Raw genomic sequence first — 15,867 nt, 5'->3', positions numbered from 1 at the left:
TGGAGTTATTTCCAGTTCCTGAAAAACAATTAGACTTAAAGCCAGGTCATGTGGATATGTTAGCGTTTATTACCCTAAAAGCCACCATGATGAAAAAGGATTCTGGGAGAATTCAGACACAAAAGAAATCCTTCATAATATAAAAAAACCACAACTATTACAAATAATATCCTGCTCTTAGCCATGAGCCCCGGTTTCTAAGTGTGCAATGTAGTGACTATTGCTGTCGATCGCTTCCTCGCCCTTCACTCACGTTCCCGGAAACGTGCAGACCCATGAACGGCTGAACCACAAGAGAAGCATCGTAACACCAGACATCCCGATCAGGACCGAATCAGTCATCAGGTGGTCAGTGTACATCAGGCCCCGGGAGCACGTACTCCAGGCCGTCCTTCCCCTCCTCCGCCACCACCTGAACAGCGCTGATCACCGTCTCTACGGGAAACGTCAGGAACAGGTCATCTTTCAGTCTTTTGGGTGAGGGCGAGTCGTCTGAGGGGCACAAGGGCTCGGTGACGGTCAGGGTTATGGAGGACACGTTCCTGCCGCGCCGCTTGGCGCTTTTCTTCTCCTGCTTGTAGGCAGCGGTCATGTTGGAAAAAACCTGAAAGGAGATCAATTCCCTGGTCACTTTCAGACTTGCATGAGAAGCAGAATTGACAAACTAGCCCCGTGTCCGAAATCACTCACTACTGTATGTAGTGGACTATATAGTGAGTTCGCCATTTTGTAGCGCTGTCCGAATGTATAGTGAGAATTATTACACCCTATATAGTGCACTCAAAGTATCCCACAATGTATGGAATCAATTTTGTGCCAAAATGTTCATACAATATTTTTGAAATATCAAACAAAAACGACAAATCAAGTCAATTTTTTTTAGACTGGCAAACAAATTATTCGTGTAATTGTGCAAAATATCAGTCTATTACTCTTCAGAAACCTTTTATTTCTGTTCCGCGTCTTTCTCAGTTTTGCTTGACGTAATTTATTTTGGTTGCGATTCCAGCTTTCTCGTTTGCGCTCTCTGACTTTTTGCTTGCAGTTTTGGCACAAACTTCACGTGTGGGTGGGCTGTCCAGGAATGCATTCCCATTGGCTAACTTGTGTTTGACTGACAGCTACGCTCAGCCATTCCCTACTCGGATTCTGGCGGACTGTTTGACGAGTGACCGATCCATTGACGGTAAACAAGGATCGAGTGGACTTCAGTGGCAACTATGATATTGAATTAATTCAACAAAGTGTAAGTACAGGACAAATGTGTTGCAGTAGTACACATTATGCAGGTGTTTCGTGGCAAGTCAAATGTTAGCCTTAGCTCCACTACCCAATATAATAGCTGTCTTGCTAACGTTAAACACGCCTGCATAATGTGCACTACTGCAACACATACAACACATTTGTCCCGTACTTACACCTTGTTGAATTAATTCAATATCATAGTCGCCACTGAAGTCCACTCCATCCTTGTTTACCGTCAATGGATCGGTCACTCGTCAAACAGTCCGCCAGAATCCGAGTAGGAAATGGCTGAGAGTAGCTGTCAGTCAAATGCAAGTTAGCCAATGGGAATGCATTCCTGGACAGCCCACCCACACGTGAAGTTTGTGCCAAAACTGCAAGCAAAAAGTCAGGGAGCGCAAACGAGAAAGCTGGAATCGCAACCAAAATAAATTACATCAAACAAAACTGAGAAAGACGCGGAACAAAAATAAAAGGTTTCGGAAGAGTAATAGACTGATATTTTGCACGATTACACGAATAATTTGTTTGCCAGTCTAAACAAATTGACTTTTTTTGTATTTTGATTTGTCGTTTTTGTTTGATATTTCAAAAGTATTGTATGAACATTTTGGCACAAAATTGATTCCATAACAATGCACCATGAAAAGTAGTGTACAACCGATGAGCACTAACCAAGCAATATATATGAGGGGGAAGTTGTTTTTGTGCCAGATATTGGATGGGAAAAGAAAAAAAATGTTTGTGTGAATTTCCTATTTCAGGAATTAATATGTTAATACCAAACATGAAGAAAGATTTTACAAAGAGCAATGTCTTTTTGTTTGTTTTCAACCTTTGAGGTGTTGAAAATTTATTACTGAAAATCTGGCAGAATGTTCTATTAAAGAAAAGATAAAAAGAAAATAGTCTTTGTGTGTGCTGTGAAGTGGTTTGAAAAAATGAAATCGGAATCGGCCAAAATTGGTATTGGCAGGTCACACTCCATGGAAAATCGGAATCGGCCCAAAAAATTGCAATCGGTGCATCTCTAGTAAAAACTAAACTTTAACTTCAATTTTGGTGAGTAATTTTCATAAATTTAAAAGACAGGTTTTCCACCAACATCAAGCCCAGCAAACTAATGGCCGGCCCTATAACGTAAAGTTGGGTCGAGGAATGAAACCAGGCAGGGTTCTGGGAAAAATTGTTTTAGCTGTCTTCTCTTAAAGAACTTAAAAGAATTTAGATTGAACTGAATAATCTCAAATGCTTCTTGTGGCTTTAAAATAGTCCCAGCAGGTGACTCTGAAGAAAAATACTGTGTGTTTGAACACCGCCCGCTGTAAACACTTTGCATACACCCCAATGACCGACTCCACCGACCGCCACGACACCACCGCGCATGATTCCCTCATCGGCACAGTGGAGCACCACAAATTGATACCTGGTCTGTGGGAAACACTGTACACACCATCATGCATCGCGGTTGTGCTGAAAGAAAAATGATGGAGGACAGAATTAAAGTTCCAGTGCAGAGCGAGGAATGAATCAAAAGCCTCAGATTTGATTTAATAAAAGGCAGCGGCGAAGATGAAAGGGTTCAGCCTTGGTTTAAAATAACTGAAAGATGCAGCAGACACAAAGTACTTTGTATTTATTAACATGGGAAATACGCTCAGTATAAGATGGATTTATTATTCTGAAAACCCACCAGCCGACTCATCTGGCATGTTTTAATCGTGCGACGGTAATGACGTAAATAACGGCGTAGCGGAGTAGTGCCCGAAAGTGTTTTCATTTTACCGATGAGCTCACTGTTTCGTCCTCTACATACAGTAGAATTCCCTAGATAGTGAGTAGGGAGTAGTGAATAAGTGAGTGACTTCAGACACAGGGGATGAAAAACTTTCCTTCTGACATCAAATCTAGTCGTCAACCGAGACATGTTTGGTGTCTGACGATTGTTCAGCATCAGAGCTGTGAGATTATTGTGACTAGAGGCGCAAATCTTCACACGCTTCTTTCAAAAGGTGTCGATTCAACGTGGTCCGATTTTTAAATGAACAGTTTTGTGATAGTAACGAGAATCCAAATGTAAACACATCATTTCAAAGTGATCCTAATATGACCAATTTGGATGGGTGGATCCCAAGAGGAAATTTGAGAATCACTTCCTTCTACCAAATGGTAACTTCCTTGTGCCAAATGATAGGGGAAGCCATAGCCTAAAAGGTTAGAGAAGCAGCTTCGGGACCAAAAGGTTGCCGATTCAATTCCCTGGACCAGCAAGAATGGCTGAAGTGCCCTTGAGGAAGGCACCGAACCTCCAACTGTTCCTCCAGGCTGCTCTGGATACGTTGTACGTCGCTCTGGAAAAGAGCGTCTGCTAAACGCCTGTAATGATCCACAGATTGCTCCATATTTTTTGCAAATTCGATAAACAAAAACTTTATACAAAACGTTCGACAAAATCATTTCCACTTAGAATGTAAACAAACCGGCGAAATGACAGGAGCAATTTGTGAAAAATGCGATAATAATGTCTTAGGAAAAAAAATCAAATACTTTTATTCCAGATTTTTTGCTTTTATTTGTAACTTTTTGGGTTTTCTTCTTTTTCTTAGGTTTTTTGTGGCGGTTGGCAAACCAACTTAAAGGCACGTTACCGCCACCGACTGGGCTGGAATGTGGAACAGGAGATGGGGGGGGGGGGGGGAAGAGACACACCTTTATTCTTTTAACTATTTCTGTTTCTTTTAAAAATACTTGATAAAGTTATTTATTTTTTTCGCGGTGCGGTTTCCATCAAATCCCGCGCTCTGATTGGCTGGCGAGCGGGTCCGTATCCTATGGTACAGACCCCGGATACGGACCTCTGGCGACTCGCTCGTTCACAACAACAAACATAGTAGCAATTTTTGTCAACATTTATTTTCGCATTTCTCAGGAGAATAGCATTAATTTTACAACATGGATAGTGATAACGACAGTGTTCACAGCAAAAGCGAGTTTTACTACCCTGAGGAAGAAGAAATAAAATAAAACATTTCAGGGGAAAGCTAAAAACCTGTAACTTACTAACACCGAGCAAAAACATGGCTGAATCCTGAATGACTCCTATTTGTATAAACAGGGGACTACATAGGCGGCAAAATGTAGTTTTTTTCCTGCCATGGAAGTGCACTTGTATACCGAGGAGGAATCCATTTGCATTACAGCCGTGAATGAGGATTCAAAATGGCGGCTCGGCTCGGCCTTGAGTACTTTCAAGACCTCGGTCACGGTATTTCACCATACGGACTGCCCAGCTGGTAAATAATATATATATATCTGACTTGATGTGCTCCACCATTTTGTTTTTCTCTACTCACTGTATACAAGCTGATAGCCTAGTAGTAGAGTAGCCAATGAAAGCGTGCGATTGCTCATATCCAGTGAATGTGGATAGAATAATCCCAGATGGACACGATTTCCCAGCTCAATCAATCAGTGTTTACTTGATGCACAGCAATTAATTTTGTCTGATGCGTTGTTGAGACGATGTTGGTTCAGTCAGCATGTCAGATCATGGATTAACATAAGCCATGCTTTCCCCATGAACCCCTTCTCCAAGTATCAACACGCACGTCTACATGCATCTTCATGTTAATTAGTGACCAAAAAGCCAACAAATTCTGTCTGCTGTATAGATCTGCAGAGAAAAAGTAGACGGTCATGTCCGTTGGATTATTTCTGAACAGTACATCAAATCGAATTGTTCCAGAGCCTGTAAAAAAAAAAAAAAAAAAGAACCCTTATTATCTATTCCGTACCATCTGTTTGAGCTGATTTTGCTGCTCCTGAATGGAGGACAGGAAGCTGTTATCCGGCTCCTCGCTGACAGAATCGTTTCCTGCGTCTTGCTCGTAACTCAGTAAGTCCAGCTTCATCTGCGGGAGAGAACAGGACAGTGAGATGATGAGAGACGGTTACGAGACTGAAGGTTGCGTGAATAATGTCTTATCGAGATTACCGCGGCGACCTTTGATCTGAGCTCACAAGCTTTCACAAAGCACCTTATGACGAGTACCACGAGGAAGAACATCATCAGCATAATCATCGTACCTCACCGGGCATGTTGGCTTTACGGTTAAACATCAGGCAGTAGGGTGTGAACTTGGTCGCCGGGTTCACCGACGTCCTGAACAGCGCCAGAATCGGCTCGATGAAATCGTCCCACTCGGCCTGCTTCTCCAGAACCACCTGCTTTATGGTGTCCTTCAGCAGAACGTTCGTGCGCTCCAGAAGAGCGCTGTGCTGGAGCTTGAGCTGCAAACTCCAGCGCTCACTCAGCTGCTTGCTCACCTACAACAACATCACCACGAATCGATAAGCGATTATACGAGAGAGAGAGAGAGAGAGAGAGAGAGAGAGAGAGAGAGGGGTGAGGATTTTTACCTCTCCACAGAAATCAGCGTCCTGAGAACAGTGTATGGTTTTTACTGAACCGTACCTGCAAAACACACACGTTGACGATGACACACAGGTAAAGCACATACTGTAATGACAGAAAAGAAAGAGGATTTTGTTGTTGTTGTTTACCGATAAACAATTGACGAAATGCATCTTGCCACACAAAGGAAGTCTCTCTTCTGGACAGGAAACGCCTCCACCCACTTACTGTAATAATCTGTGATGAGGACCAACTGAGTGTTTCCTCCGTGAGTAGTGCAGGGGAAAGGGCCTGAGTTCAAACCCACACAGTCACAATCTGCAGAGCTTTCAGCGCAGGAAGTGTGTTCATCTCCGTAACAGTTAATCATCACATGCAGGAAGTAAGGAATTAAACCCTGTGTGTCTTTCTCTTACAGGAAATTAATCAACGATGAAGTATAAGGTGCGAGTTACTGTGCGTAAACAGAGCGTGTGATTTGTGACGCAGCCGCACACACACACACACACACACGTACCCAGTATTTCCACAGTAACCGTGTCCCAGGGGCCGTCAACCTTCAGCGGTCTCGGTGTCCTTGCCATGTTCTTGTTCCGCTCTGCGTGCTGACACGTCTCACACACTTTGATCTAAAGGAAGAGATCGGTTATCACAAGCGAACGTGAACACACACGTGCACACACACACACACACACACTCACCCAGTCCACTACGTCCTTGACGATGCCCAGCCAGTAGTACTTGCTCTGGATGCGGTGCACCGTCTTCTTCTGGCCCAGGTGATGGCCGAGCTCGTTAAAGTGACACTCCAGGAAGATCTGACGCTTACGCTCGGCGTCGATCACCACCTCACGCTTCTCCTCCTTCTTCATCCCCACGTAGTACAGCCGCCCGTCTGCAGGGACAGACAGACAGACAGACAGAGAGAGAGAGACAACAAGAACAACAGACAGACAGGTAATCAGAGACATGTGGGTAGGCAGGTAGATGGACAGACAGGCACATGTCTTCCTTTCTGTCTGATTGCCTAGCCATCTACATTTGTATCACAGCAATACTGTCTGGAGTAGACAGACCTACACGCAGACAAGCACACAGACAAGCAGACGGCCAGACAGGTGAGTAGCCTGACGAACATAAAGGCGGGCAGGCAGGAAAACCAGGAGAAAGAGAGAGAGACAGGCACGTAGGCAAATGGACAGACTAACAGATAGGATGGCACACAGACAAATAGGCTGAGAGACAGACAGGTGGGAACGCTGAAGGCAGATATGTAAGTGTAGACAGACAGAGTAAAGGTGAAGGCGTGTTCCTTGGTCATTTTTTTTACATCACAGATTATATACAGTATGTGTCGTGCGCGATGCTGAACCGGAATCATGGTGTGAAGGAGTGAGTGAGTGTATGAACAAGTAAATGAGTGAGTGTGAGAGAATGTGTAAGTGAGTGAGTGAGTGAGTGAGAGATAATGTGTGAGAGAGTGAATGATTGTATGAGTGAGTATGTGAATGTGTGTGAGTGAATGAGTAAGTGAATGTGGGTGTATGAGTGAGTTAATGAGTGTATGAGTGAGTATGTGAATGTGTGTGTGTGTGTGTGTGTGTGTGTGTGTGTGTGTGAGAGAGAATGAGTACCGTATGTGAATGTGTGAGAGTACCGTATGTGAATGTGGGTGTATGAGTGAGTTAATGAGTGTATGAGTGAGTATGTGTGTGTGTGTGTGTGTGTGTGTGTGTGTGTGAGAGAATGAGTACCGTATGTGAATGTGGGTGTATGAGTGAGTTAATGAGTGTATGAGTGAGTATGTGAATGTGTGTGTGTGTGTGTGTGAGAGAGAGAGAGAATGAGTACCGTATGTGAATGTGGGTGTATGAGTGAGTGTGTGAATGAGTGAGTGAATGTGAGTCAGTGAATGTGTGTGAGTGAGTGAATGACTGAGTATGTGAATGTGTGTGTGAATGAGTGAGTGAATGTGAGTGAGTGAATGACCGAGTATGTGAATGTGTGAGTGAGTGAATGAGTGTGTGTAAGTGAAAGTGAGCGAGTGAATGAACGAGTAAATAAATGAGTGAGTGTGTGAGAATGTGTGAGTGAATGAGTGACGAGTATGTGAGTGAGTGACCGAGTATGTGAATGTGTGTGAGAGTGACTGAGTGAATGTGTGTGAGTGAATGACCGAGTATGTGAATGTGAGTGAGTGAATGTGTGAATGTGTATGTGAGTGAGTGAGTGAATGTGTATGTGAGTGAATGACCGAGTATGTGAATGTGTGTGAGTGAATGACAGTGTATAACTGAGTGAGTGAGTGAGTGAGTGAGTGAGTGAGTGAGTGAGGTGAGTGTGTAAATGAGTGTGAGTGAATGAGTATGTGAATGTGTGTAAGTGAAAGTGAGCGAGTGAATGAACGAGTAAATAAATGAGTGTGTGAGTGAGTGAATGTGAGTGAGTGACCGAGTATGTGAATGTGTGTGAGAGTGAGTGAATGAGAGTGTGTATAAGTGAGTGAGTGAATGTGTGAATGACTGAGTGAGTGTGAGTGAGTGAATGTGCATGTGAGTGAGTGAGAGAGTGTATGTGAGTGAATGTGTGAGTGAGTGAATGACCGAGTATGTGAATGTGTGAGTGAGTGAATGAGTGTGTATAAGTGAGTGAATGAGTGAAAGTGAGAGTGTGAATGAACGAGTAAATAAATGAATGAGTGTGTGAGAATGTGTGAGTGAGTGAATGACTGAGTGTGTGAATGAGTGACCGAGTATGTGAATGTGTGAGTGAATGTGTGAATGACTGAGTATGTGAATGTGTGTAAATGAGTGTGAGTGAAAGTGAGAGTGAATGAACTAAATAAATGAGTGTGTGAGAATGTGTGAGTTAGCATGTGAAGGTATGAATGAGTGAGTGAGTGAATAAGTTTGTGAATGTGTGAGTGAATGTGTATGTGAATGAGTGAAAGTGAGTATGTGAATGTGAGTGAGTGACCGAGTATGTGAATGAGTATGTGTGAGTGAAAGAGTGAGAATGAGTGAGTGTGTAAATGAGTGTGAGTGAATGAGTGGGTGAATGAATGTGAGTGTGAGTGAATGAGTGAGTATGTAAATGAGTAAGTGTATGAGAGTGAATGAGTATGAGTGTACAAATGAGTGAGTGTGAGTGAATGTGTGAGTGTGTAAATGAGTGAATGTACAGTGCCTTGCAAAAGTATTCATACCCCTTGAACTTTTTCACATTTTTCCACCTTACAACCATGATCTTAAAAGTTTTTTCTTGAGATTTTATGTGATAGACCAACACAGAGTAGCACATAATTGTGAAGTGAAACGAAAATGATAAATGGTCTTCAAAATTTTAAACAAATAAAAATCTGAAAAATGTGGTGTGCATTAGTATTCAGCCCCCTGTACTCTGATACCTCAAAATACAATCCAGTGCAATGATTTGCCTTCAGAAGTCATCTAATTAGTTAATAGAGTCCTACTGTGTGTAATTTACTCTCAGCATAAATACACTTGTTCTGTGAAGGCCTCAGTGGTTTGTTAGAGAACACTGAAGAACAAACAGCATCATGAAGACCAAAGAACTCACCAGACAGGTCAGGGATAAAGTTCTGGAGAAGTTTAAAGCAGGGTTAGGTTATAAAAAAATATCCCAAGCTCTGAACATCTCAAGAAGCACTGTTCAGTCCATCATTCAAAAATGGAAAAAATATGGCACAACTGCAAACCTACCAAGACATGGCCGTCCACCTAAACTGACAGAGCGAGCAAGGAGAGCACTGGTCAGAGAAGCAGCCAAGAGGCCCATGATCACTCTGGAGGAGCTGCAGAAATCCACAGCTCAGGTGGGAGAATCTGTGCACAGGACAACTATAAGTCGTACACTCCACAAATCTGGCCTTTTTGGAAGAGTGGCAAGAAGAAAGCCATTGTTGAAAGACAGGCATAAGAAGCCATGTAGGGGACACAGCAAACATGTGGAAGAAGGTTCTTTGGTCAGATGAGACCAAAGTTGAACTTTTTGGCCTAAATGCAAAGCGCTATGTGTGGCGGAAAACTAACACTGCTCATCACCCTGCACACACCATCCCCACTGTGAAACATGGTGGTGGCAGCATCATGCTATGGGGATGCTTTTCTTCAGCAGGGACAGGGAAGCTGGTCAGAGTTGATGGGAAGATGGATGGAGCTAAATACAGGGCAATCCTGGAAGAAAACCTGTTGGAGGCTGCAAAAGACTTGAGACTGGGAAGGAGATTCACCTTCCAGCAAGACAATGACCCTAAACATACAGCCAGAGCTACAATGGAATGGTTTAGATCAAAGAATATTCATGTGTTAGAATGGCCCAGTCAAACTCCAGACATAAATCCCATTGAGCATCTGTGGCAAGACTTGAAAATTGCTGTTCACAGACGCTCTCCATCCAATCTGGCTGAGCTTGAGCTATTTTGCAAAGAAGAATGGGCAAAAATTTCAGTGTCTAGATGTGCAAAGCTGGTAGAGACATACCACAAAAGACTTGCAGCTGTAATTGCAGCAAAAGGTGGCTCTACGAAGTATTGACGCAGGGGGCTGAATACTAATGCACATCACATTTGTCAGATTTTCATTTGTTTAAAATTTTGAAGACCATTTATCATTTTCATTTCACTTCACAATTATGTGCTACTCTGTGTTGGTCTATCACATAAAATCTCAATAAAAAAACTTTTAAGTTTGTGGTTGTAAGGTGGGAAAATGTGAAATAAGTTCAAGGGGTATGAATACTTTTGCAAGGCACTGTATGTGAGAGTGAATGTGTGAGTGAGTGTGTAAATGAGTGAGTGAATGAGTGTGTAAATGTCTGCATGAATGTGTGAGTGAATGAATGAGTGAGTGTGTAAATGAGTGTGTAAATGAGTGAGTGAATGTGTGAGAGTGAAAGTGATTGAGTGAGTAAGTGAGTAAGTGAATGAGTGTGAATGAGTATGTGAAAGTGTGTGAGTGAATGAGTGTGAGTGTGAATGTGTGTGAATGAGTATGTGAAAGTATGTGAGGGAAAGTATGTGAGGGAAAGTGTGTGAGTGAATATGTGACAGTGTGAGAGTGAATGTGTGTGAGTGAACGAGTGTGTGAGTAAATGAGTATGTGAAAGTGTATGAGTGAATGAGTGAGTGTGAGTGAATGAGTGTGAGTGTATGTGAAAGTGTGTGAGTGAATATGTGTGAGAATGACTGAGTGTGAGAGTGAATGAGTATGTGAAAGTGTGAGTGTATGAGTGTGAGTAAATGAGTATGTAAAAGTGTGAGTGAATGTGTGTTAGTGAATCAGTGAGTGTATGAGTGAGTGTGAGTGAATGAGTATGTGTGTGAGTGAATGAGTGACAGTGTGAGAGTGAATGTGTGTGAGTGAACGAGTGTGTGAGTAAATGAGTATGTGAAAGTGTGTGAGTGAATGAGTGTGTGAGTGAATGAGTATGTGAAAGTGTGAGTGAATGAGTGTGTGAGTGAATGAGTATGTGAAAGTGTGTGAGTGAATGTGTGTGTGAATGAGTATGTGAAAGTGTATGAGTGAATGAGTGAGTGAATGAGTGAGTGAATGAGTGTGAATGTGTGTGAGTGAATGAGTATGAAAAAGTGTGAGTGAATGTGTGAGTGAATGAGTGTGTGTGAGTGAATGAGTATGTGACAGTGTGAGAGTGAATGTGTGTGAGTGAACGAGTGTGTGAGTAAATGAGTATGTGAATGAGTGTGAGTGAAGGAGTGTGTGAAAGTGTGTGAAGTGTGTGAGTGAATGTGAGTGAATGAGTATGTGAATGAATGAGTATGTGAAAGTGTGAGTCAGTGTGTGAGTGAGTGAGTGAGTGAGTATGTGAAAGTGTGAGAGTGAATGTGTGAGTGAACGAATGTGTGAGTAAATGAGTATGTGAAAGTGTGAGTGAATGTGTGTGTGAATGAGTATGTGAAAGTGTGTGAGTGAATGTGTGTGTGAGAATGAGTGAATGTCTGTGTGAGTGAGTTAGTGAGTGTGTGAGTGAATGAATGAGTGTGTGAGTGAACGAATGTGTGAGTAAATGAGTATGTGAAAGTGTGTGAGTGAATGTGTGTGAGTGAATGAGTATGTGAAAGTGTGAGTGAATGTCTGTGTGAGTGAGTGAATGAGTGTGTGAGTGAAAGTGTGAGTGAATGAGTGAGTGAGTATGTGTGTGAGTGAATGAGTATGTGACAGTGTGAGAGTGAATGTGTGTGAATGAGTATGTGAAAGTATGTGAGGGAAAGTATGTGAGGGAAAGTGTGTGAGTGAATATGTGACAGTGTGAGAGTGAATGTGTGTGAGTGAACGAGTGTGTGAGTAAATGAGTATGTGAAAGTGTGTGAGTGAATGTGTGTGAATGAGTATGTGAAAGTATGAGGGAAAGTGTGTGAGTGAATATGTGACAGTGTGAGAGTGAATGTGTGTGAGTGAACGAGTGTGTGAGTAAATGAGCATGTGAAAGTGTGAGAGTGAACGAGTGTGTGAGTGAATGTGTGAGTGAATGAGTATGTGAAAGTGTGAGTCAATGTGTGTGAGTGAGTGAATTAGTGAGTGAGTGTGTGTGTGAGTGAATGAGTATGTGAAAGTGTGTGAGTGAACGAATGTGTGAGTAAATGAGTAAGTGAAAGTGTGAGTGAATGTGTGTGAGTGAGTAAATTAGTGTGTGTGTGTGAGTGAATGAGTATGTGAAAGTGTGTGAGTGAATGTGTGAGTGAGTATGTGAAAGTGTATGAGTGAATGAGTGAGTGTGTGAGTGAATGAGTGAGAGTGTGAGTATGTGAAAGTGTGTGAGTGAATGTGTGTGTGAATGAGTGAGTGTGAGAGTGAATGAGTATGTGAAAGTGAGAGTGTATGAGTGTGAGTAAATGAGTATGTAAAAGTGTGAGTGAATGTGTGTTAGTGAATGAGTGAGTGTATGAGTGAGTGTGAGTGAATGAGTATGTGTGTGAGTGAATGTGTGTGAGTGAACGAGTGTGTGAGTAAATGAGTATGTGAAAGTGTGTGAGTGAATGAGTATGTGAAAGTGTGTGAGTGAATGAGTGTGTGAGTGAAGGAGTGTGTGAAAGTGTGTGAGTGAATGTGTGTGTGAATGAGTATGTGAAAGTGTATGAGTGAATGAGTGAATGAGTGTGAATGTGTGTGTGAATGAGTGAGAGAGTGAATGAGTATGTAAAAGTGTGTGAGTGAATGTGTGTGTGAATGAGTATGTGAAAGTGTGAGTGAATGTGTGTGAGAATAAGTATGTGAAAGTGTGTGAGTGAATGTGTGTGAGTGAATGAGAATGTGAAAGTGTGTGAGTGAATGTGTGTGTGAATGAGTATGTGAAAGTGTGAGTGAATGTGTGTGTGAATGAGTATGTGAAAGTGTGAGAGTGAATGTGTGTGTGAATGAGTATGTGAAAGTGTGAGAGTGAATGTGTGTGAATGAGTATGTGAAAGTGTGTGTGAATGAGTATGTGAAAGTGTGAGTGAATGTGTGAGTGAATGTGTGTGTGAATGAGAATGCGAAAGTGTGTGAGTGAATGTGTGTGAGTGAATGAGTATGTGAAAGTGTGTGTGTGTGTGTGTGTGTGTGTGTGTGAGTGAATGTATGTGAGTGAATGTGTATGTGAAAGTGTGTGAGTGAATGTGTGTGTGAATGAGAATGTGAAAGTGTGTGAGTGAATGTGTGAGTAAATGAGCATGTGAAAGTGTGAGTGAATGTGTGTGAGTAAATGAGTATGTGAAAGTGTGTGAGTGAATGTGTGTGAGTAAATGAGTATGTGAAAGTGTGTGAGGGAATATGTGACAGTGTGAGAGTGAATGTGTGTGAGTGAACGAGTGTGTGAGTGAACGAGTATGTGAGTGAATGAGTGTGAGTGAATGTGTGCGAGTGAATGAGTATGTGAAAGTGTGTGAGTGAATGTGTGAGTGAATGAGTATGACAGTGTGAGAGTGAATGTGTGTGAGTGAATTAGTGAGTGTGTGAGTGAGTGAATGAGTATGTGAAAGTGTGTGAGTGAATGTGTGTGTGAATGAGAATGCGAATGTGTGTGAGTGAATGAGTATGTGAAAGTGTGTGTGTGTGTGTGTGTGTGTGTGTGTGTGTGTGTGTGTGTGTGTGAGTGAATGAGCATGTGAAAGTGTGTGAGGGAAAGTGTGTGAGTGAATATGTGACAGTGTGAGAGTGAATGTGTGTGAGTGAACGAGTGTGTGAGTGAACGAGTATGTGAGTGAATGAGTGTGAGTGAATGTGTGTGTGAATGAGTATGTGAAAGTGTGTGAGTGAATGTGTGTGTGAATGAGTATGTGAAAGTGTGAGAGTGAATGTGTGTGAATGAGTATGTGAAAGTGTGAGAGTGAATGTGTGTGAATGAGTATGTGAAAGTGTGTGTGAATGAGTATGTGAAAGTGTGAGTGAATGTGTGTGTGTGAATGTGTGAGTATGTGAGCATGTGAAAGTGTGAGTGAATGTGTGAGTGAATGAGTATGTGAATGAATGAGTATGTGAAAGTGAGTCAGTGTGTGAGTGAGTGAATTAGTGTGTGAGTGAGTGAATGAGTATGTGAAAGTGTGTGAGTGAATGTGTGAGTGAATGTGTGTGAGTGAATGTGATAGTGTGAGAGTGAATGTGTGTGAGTGAACGAATGTGTGAAAGTGTGTGTGAATGAGTATGTGAAAGTGTGTGAGTGAATGTGTGTGAGTGAATGAGTATGTGAAAGTGTGAGTGAATGTGTGTGAGTAAATGAGCATGTGAAAGTGTGTGAGTGAATGTGTGTGTGTGAATGAGAATGTGAAAGTGTGTGAGTGAATGTGTGTGTGAATGAGTATGTGAAAGTGTGTGAGTGAATGTGTGTGTGAGTGAGTGAATGAGTATGTGAAAGTGTGAGTGAATGTGTGTGAGTAAATGAGCATGTGAAAGTGTGTGAGTGAATGTGTGTGTGAATGAGAAAGTGTGTGAGTGAATGTGTGTGTGAATGAGAATGTGAAAGTGTGTGAGTGAAAGTGTGTGAGTGAATGTGTGTGTGAATGAGAATGTGAGAGTGAATGTGTGTGTGAATGAGAATGTGAAAGTGTGTGAGTGAATGTGTGTGTGTGAATGAGAATGTGAAAGTGTGTGAGTGAATGTGTGTGTGAATGAGTATGTGAAAGTGTGTGAGTGAATGTGTGTGAGTGAGTGAATGAGTGTGAGTAAATGAGCATGTGAAAGTGTGTGAGTGAATGTGTGTGTGTGAATGAGAATGTGAAAGTGTGTGAGTGAATGTGTGTGTGAATGAGAAAGTGTGTGAGTGAATGTGTGTGTGAATGAGAATGTGAAAGTGTGTGAGTGAATGTGTGTGTGAATGAGAATGTGAAAGTGTGTGAGTGAATGTGTGTGAATGTGTATGTGAAAGTGTGTGAGTGAATGTGTGTGAGTGAGTGAATGTGTGTGTGTGTGTGTGTGTGTGTGAGTGAGTGAATGAGTATGTGAAAGTGTGTGAGTGAATGTGTGTGAGTGAATGAGTATGTGAAAGTGTGTGAGTGTGTGTGAGTAAATGAGTATGTGAAAGTGTGAGTGAATGTGTGTGAGTGAATGAGTATGTGAAAGTGTGAGTGAATGTGAGTGAGTGAGTATGTGAAAGTGTGTGAGTTAATGTGTGTGAGTGAATGAGTATGTGAAAGTGTGAGTGAATGTGAGTGAATGAGTGAGTGTGAGTGAATGAGTATGTGTGTGAGTGAATGAGTATGTGACAGTGTGAGAGTGAATGTGTGTGAGTGAACGAGTGTGTGAGTAAATGAGTATGTGAAAGTGTGTGAGTGAAGGAGTGTGTGAATGAATGAGTATGTGAAAGTGTGAGTCAGTGTGTGAGTGAGTGAATTAGTGAGTGTGTGAGTGAGTGAATGATAATGTGAAAGTGTGTGAGTGAATGAGTATGTGAAAGTGTGAGTGAATGTGTGTGAGTGAATATGTGATAGTGTGAGAGTGAATGTGTGTGAGTGAATGAATGTGTGAGTAAATGAGTATGTGAAAGTGTGAGTGAATTAGTATGTGAAAGTGTGTGAGTGGAAGTGTGTGAGTGAATGAGTATGTGACAGTGTGAGAGTGAATGTGTGTAAGTGAACGAGTGTGTGAGTAAATGAGTATGTGAAAGTGTGTGTGAGTGAATGTGTGTGAATGAGTATGTGAAAGTATGTGAGGGAAAGTGTGTGAGTGAATATGTGACAGTGAACGAGTGTGTGAGTA

General features: G+C 42.1%; 1 protein-coding gene across 1 annotated transcript in view; it reads right to left on the bottom strand.

Moving 5' to 3' along the window:
• Positions 1-49: 49 nt before the first annotated feature.
• The window catches only part of zgc:113436 (uncharacterized protein LOC503528 homolog), a 24,489-nt gene continuing 8,671 nt past the window's right edge, over positions 50-15,867 (bottom strand). Inside the window, exons 2-8 of the mRNA XM_060906646.1 lie at positions 6,361-6,554; positions 6,177-6,288; positions 5,809-5,950; positions 5,665-5,719; positions 5,332-5,571; positions 5,040-5,156; positions 50-604 (exon numbers count right to left, since the gene is read on the bottom strand). Coding sequence (XP_060762629.1) covers positions 350-604; positions 5,040-5,156; positions 5,332-5,571; positions 5,665-5,719; positions 5,809-5,950; positions 6,177-6,288; positions 6,361-6,554 — 1,115 coding nt within the window. The 3' untranslated portion in view covers positions 50-349. The remainder of the gene's footprint in view (positions 605-5,039; positions 5,157-5,331; positions 5,572-5,664; positions 5,720-5,808; positions 5,951-6,176; positions 6,289-6,360; positions 6,555-15,867) is intronic.

The sequence above is a fragment of the Neoarius graeffei genome, chromosome 24 (assembly GCF_027579695.1).
Source record: "Neoarius graeffei isolate fNeoGra1 chromosome 24, fNeoGra1.pri, whole genome shotgun sequence".
Lineage (NCBI taxonomy): Eukaryota > Metazoa > Chordata > Actinopteri > Siluriformes > Ariidae > Neoarius > Neoarius graeffei.
Note: the sequence above shows the minus strand (reverse complement) of the source record. Positions and strands in the feature narration are given on the sequence as shown.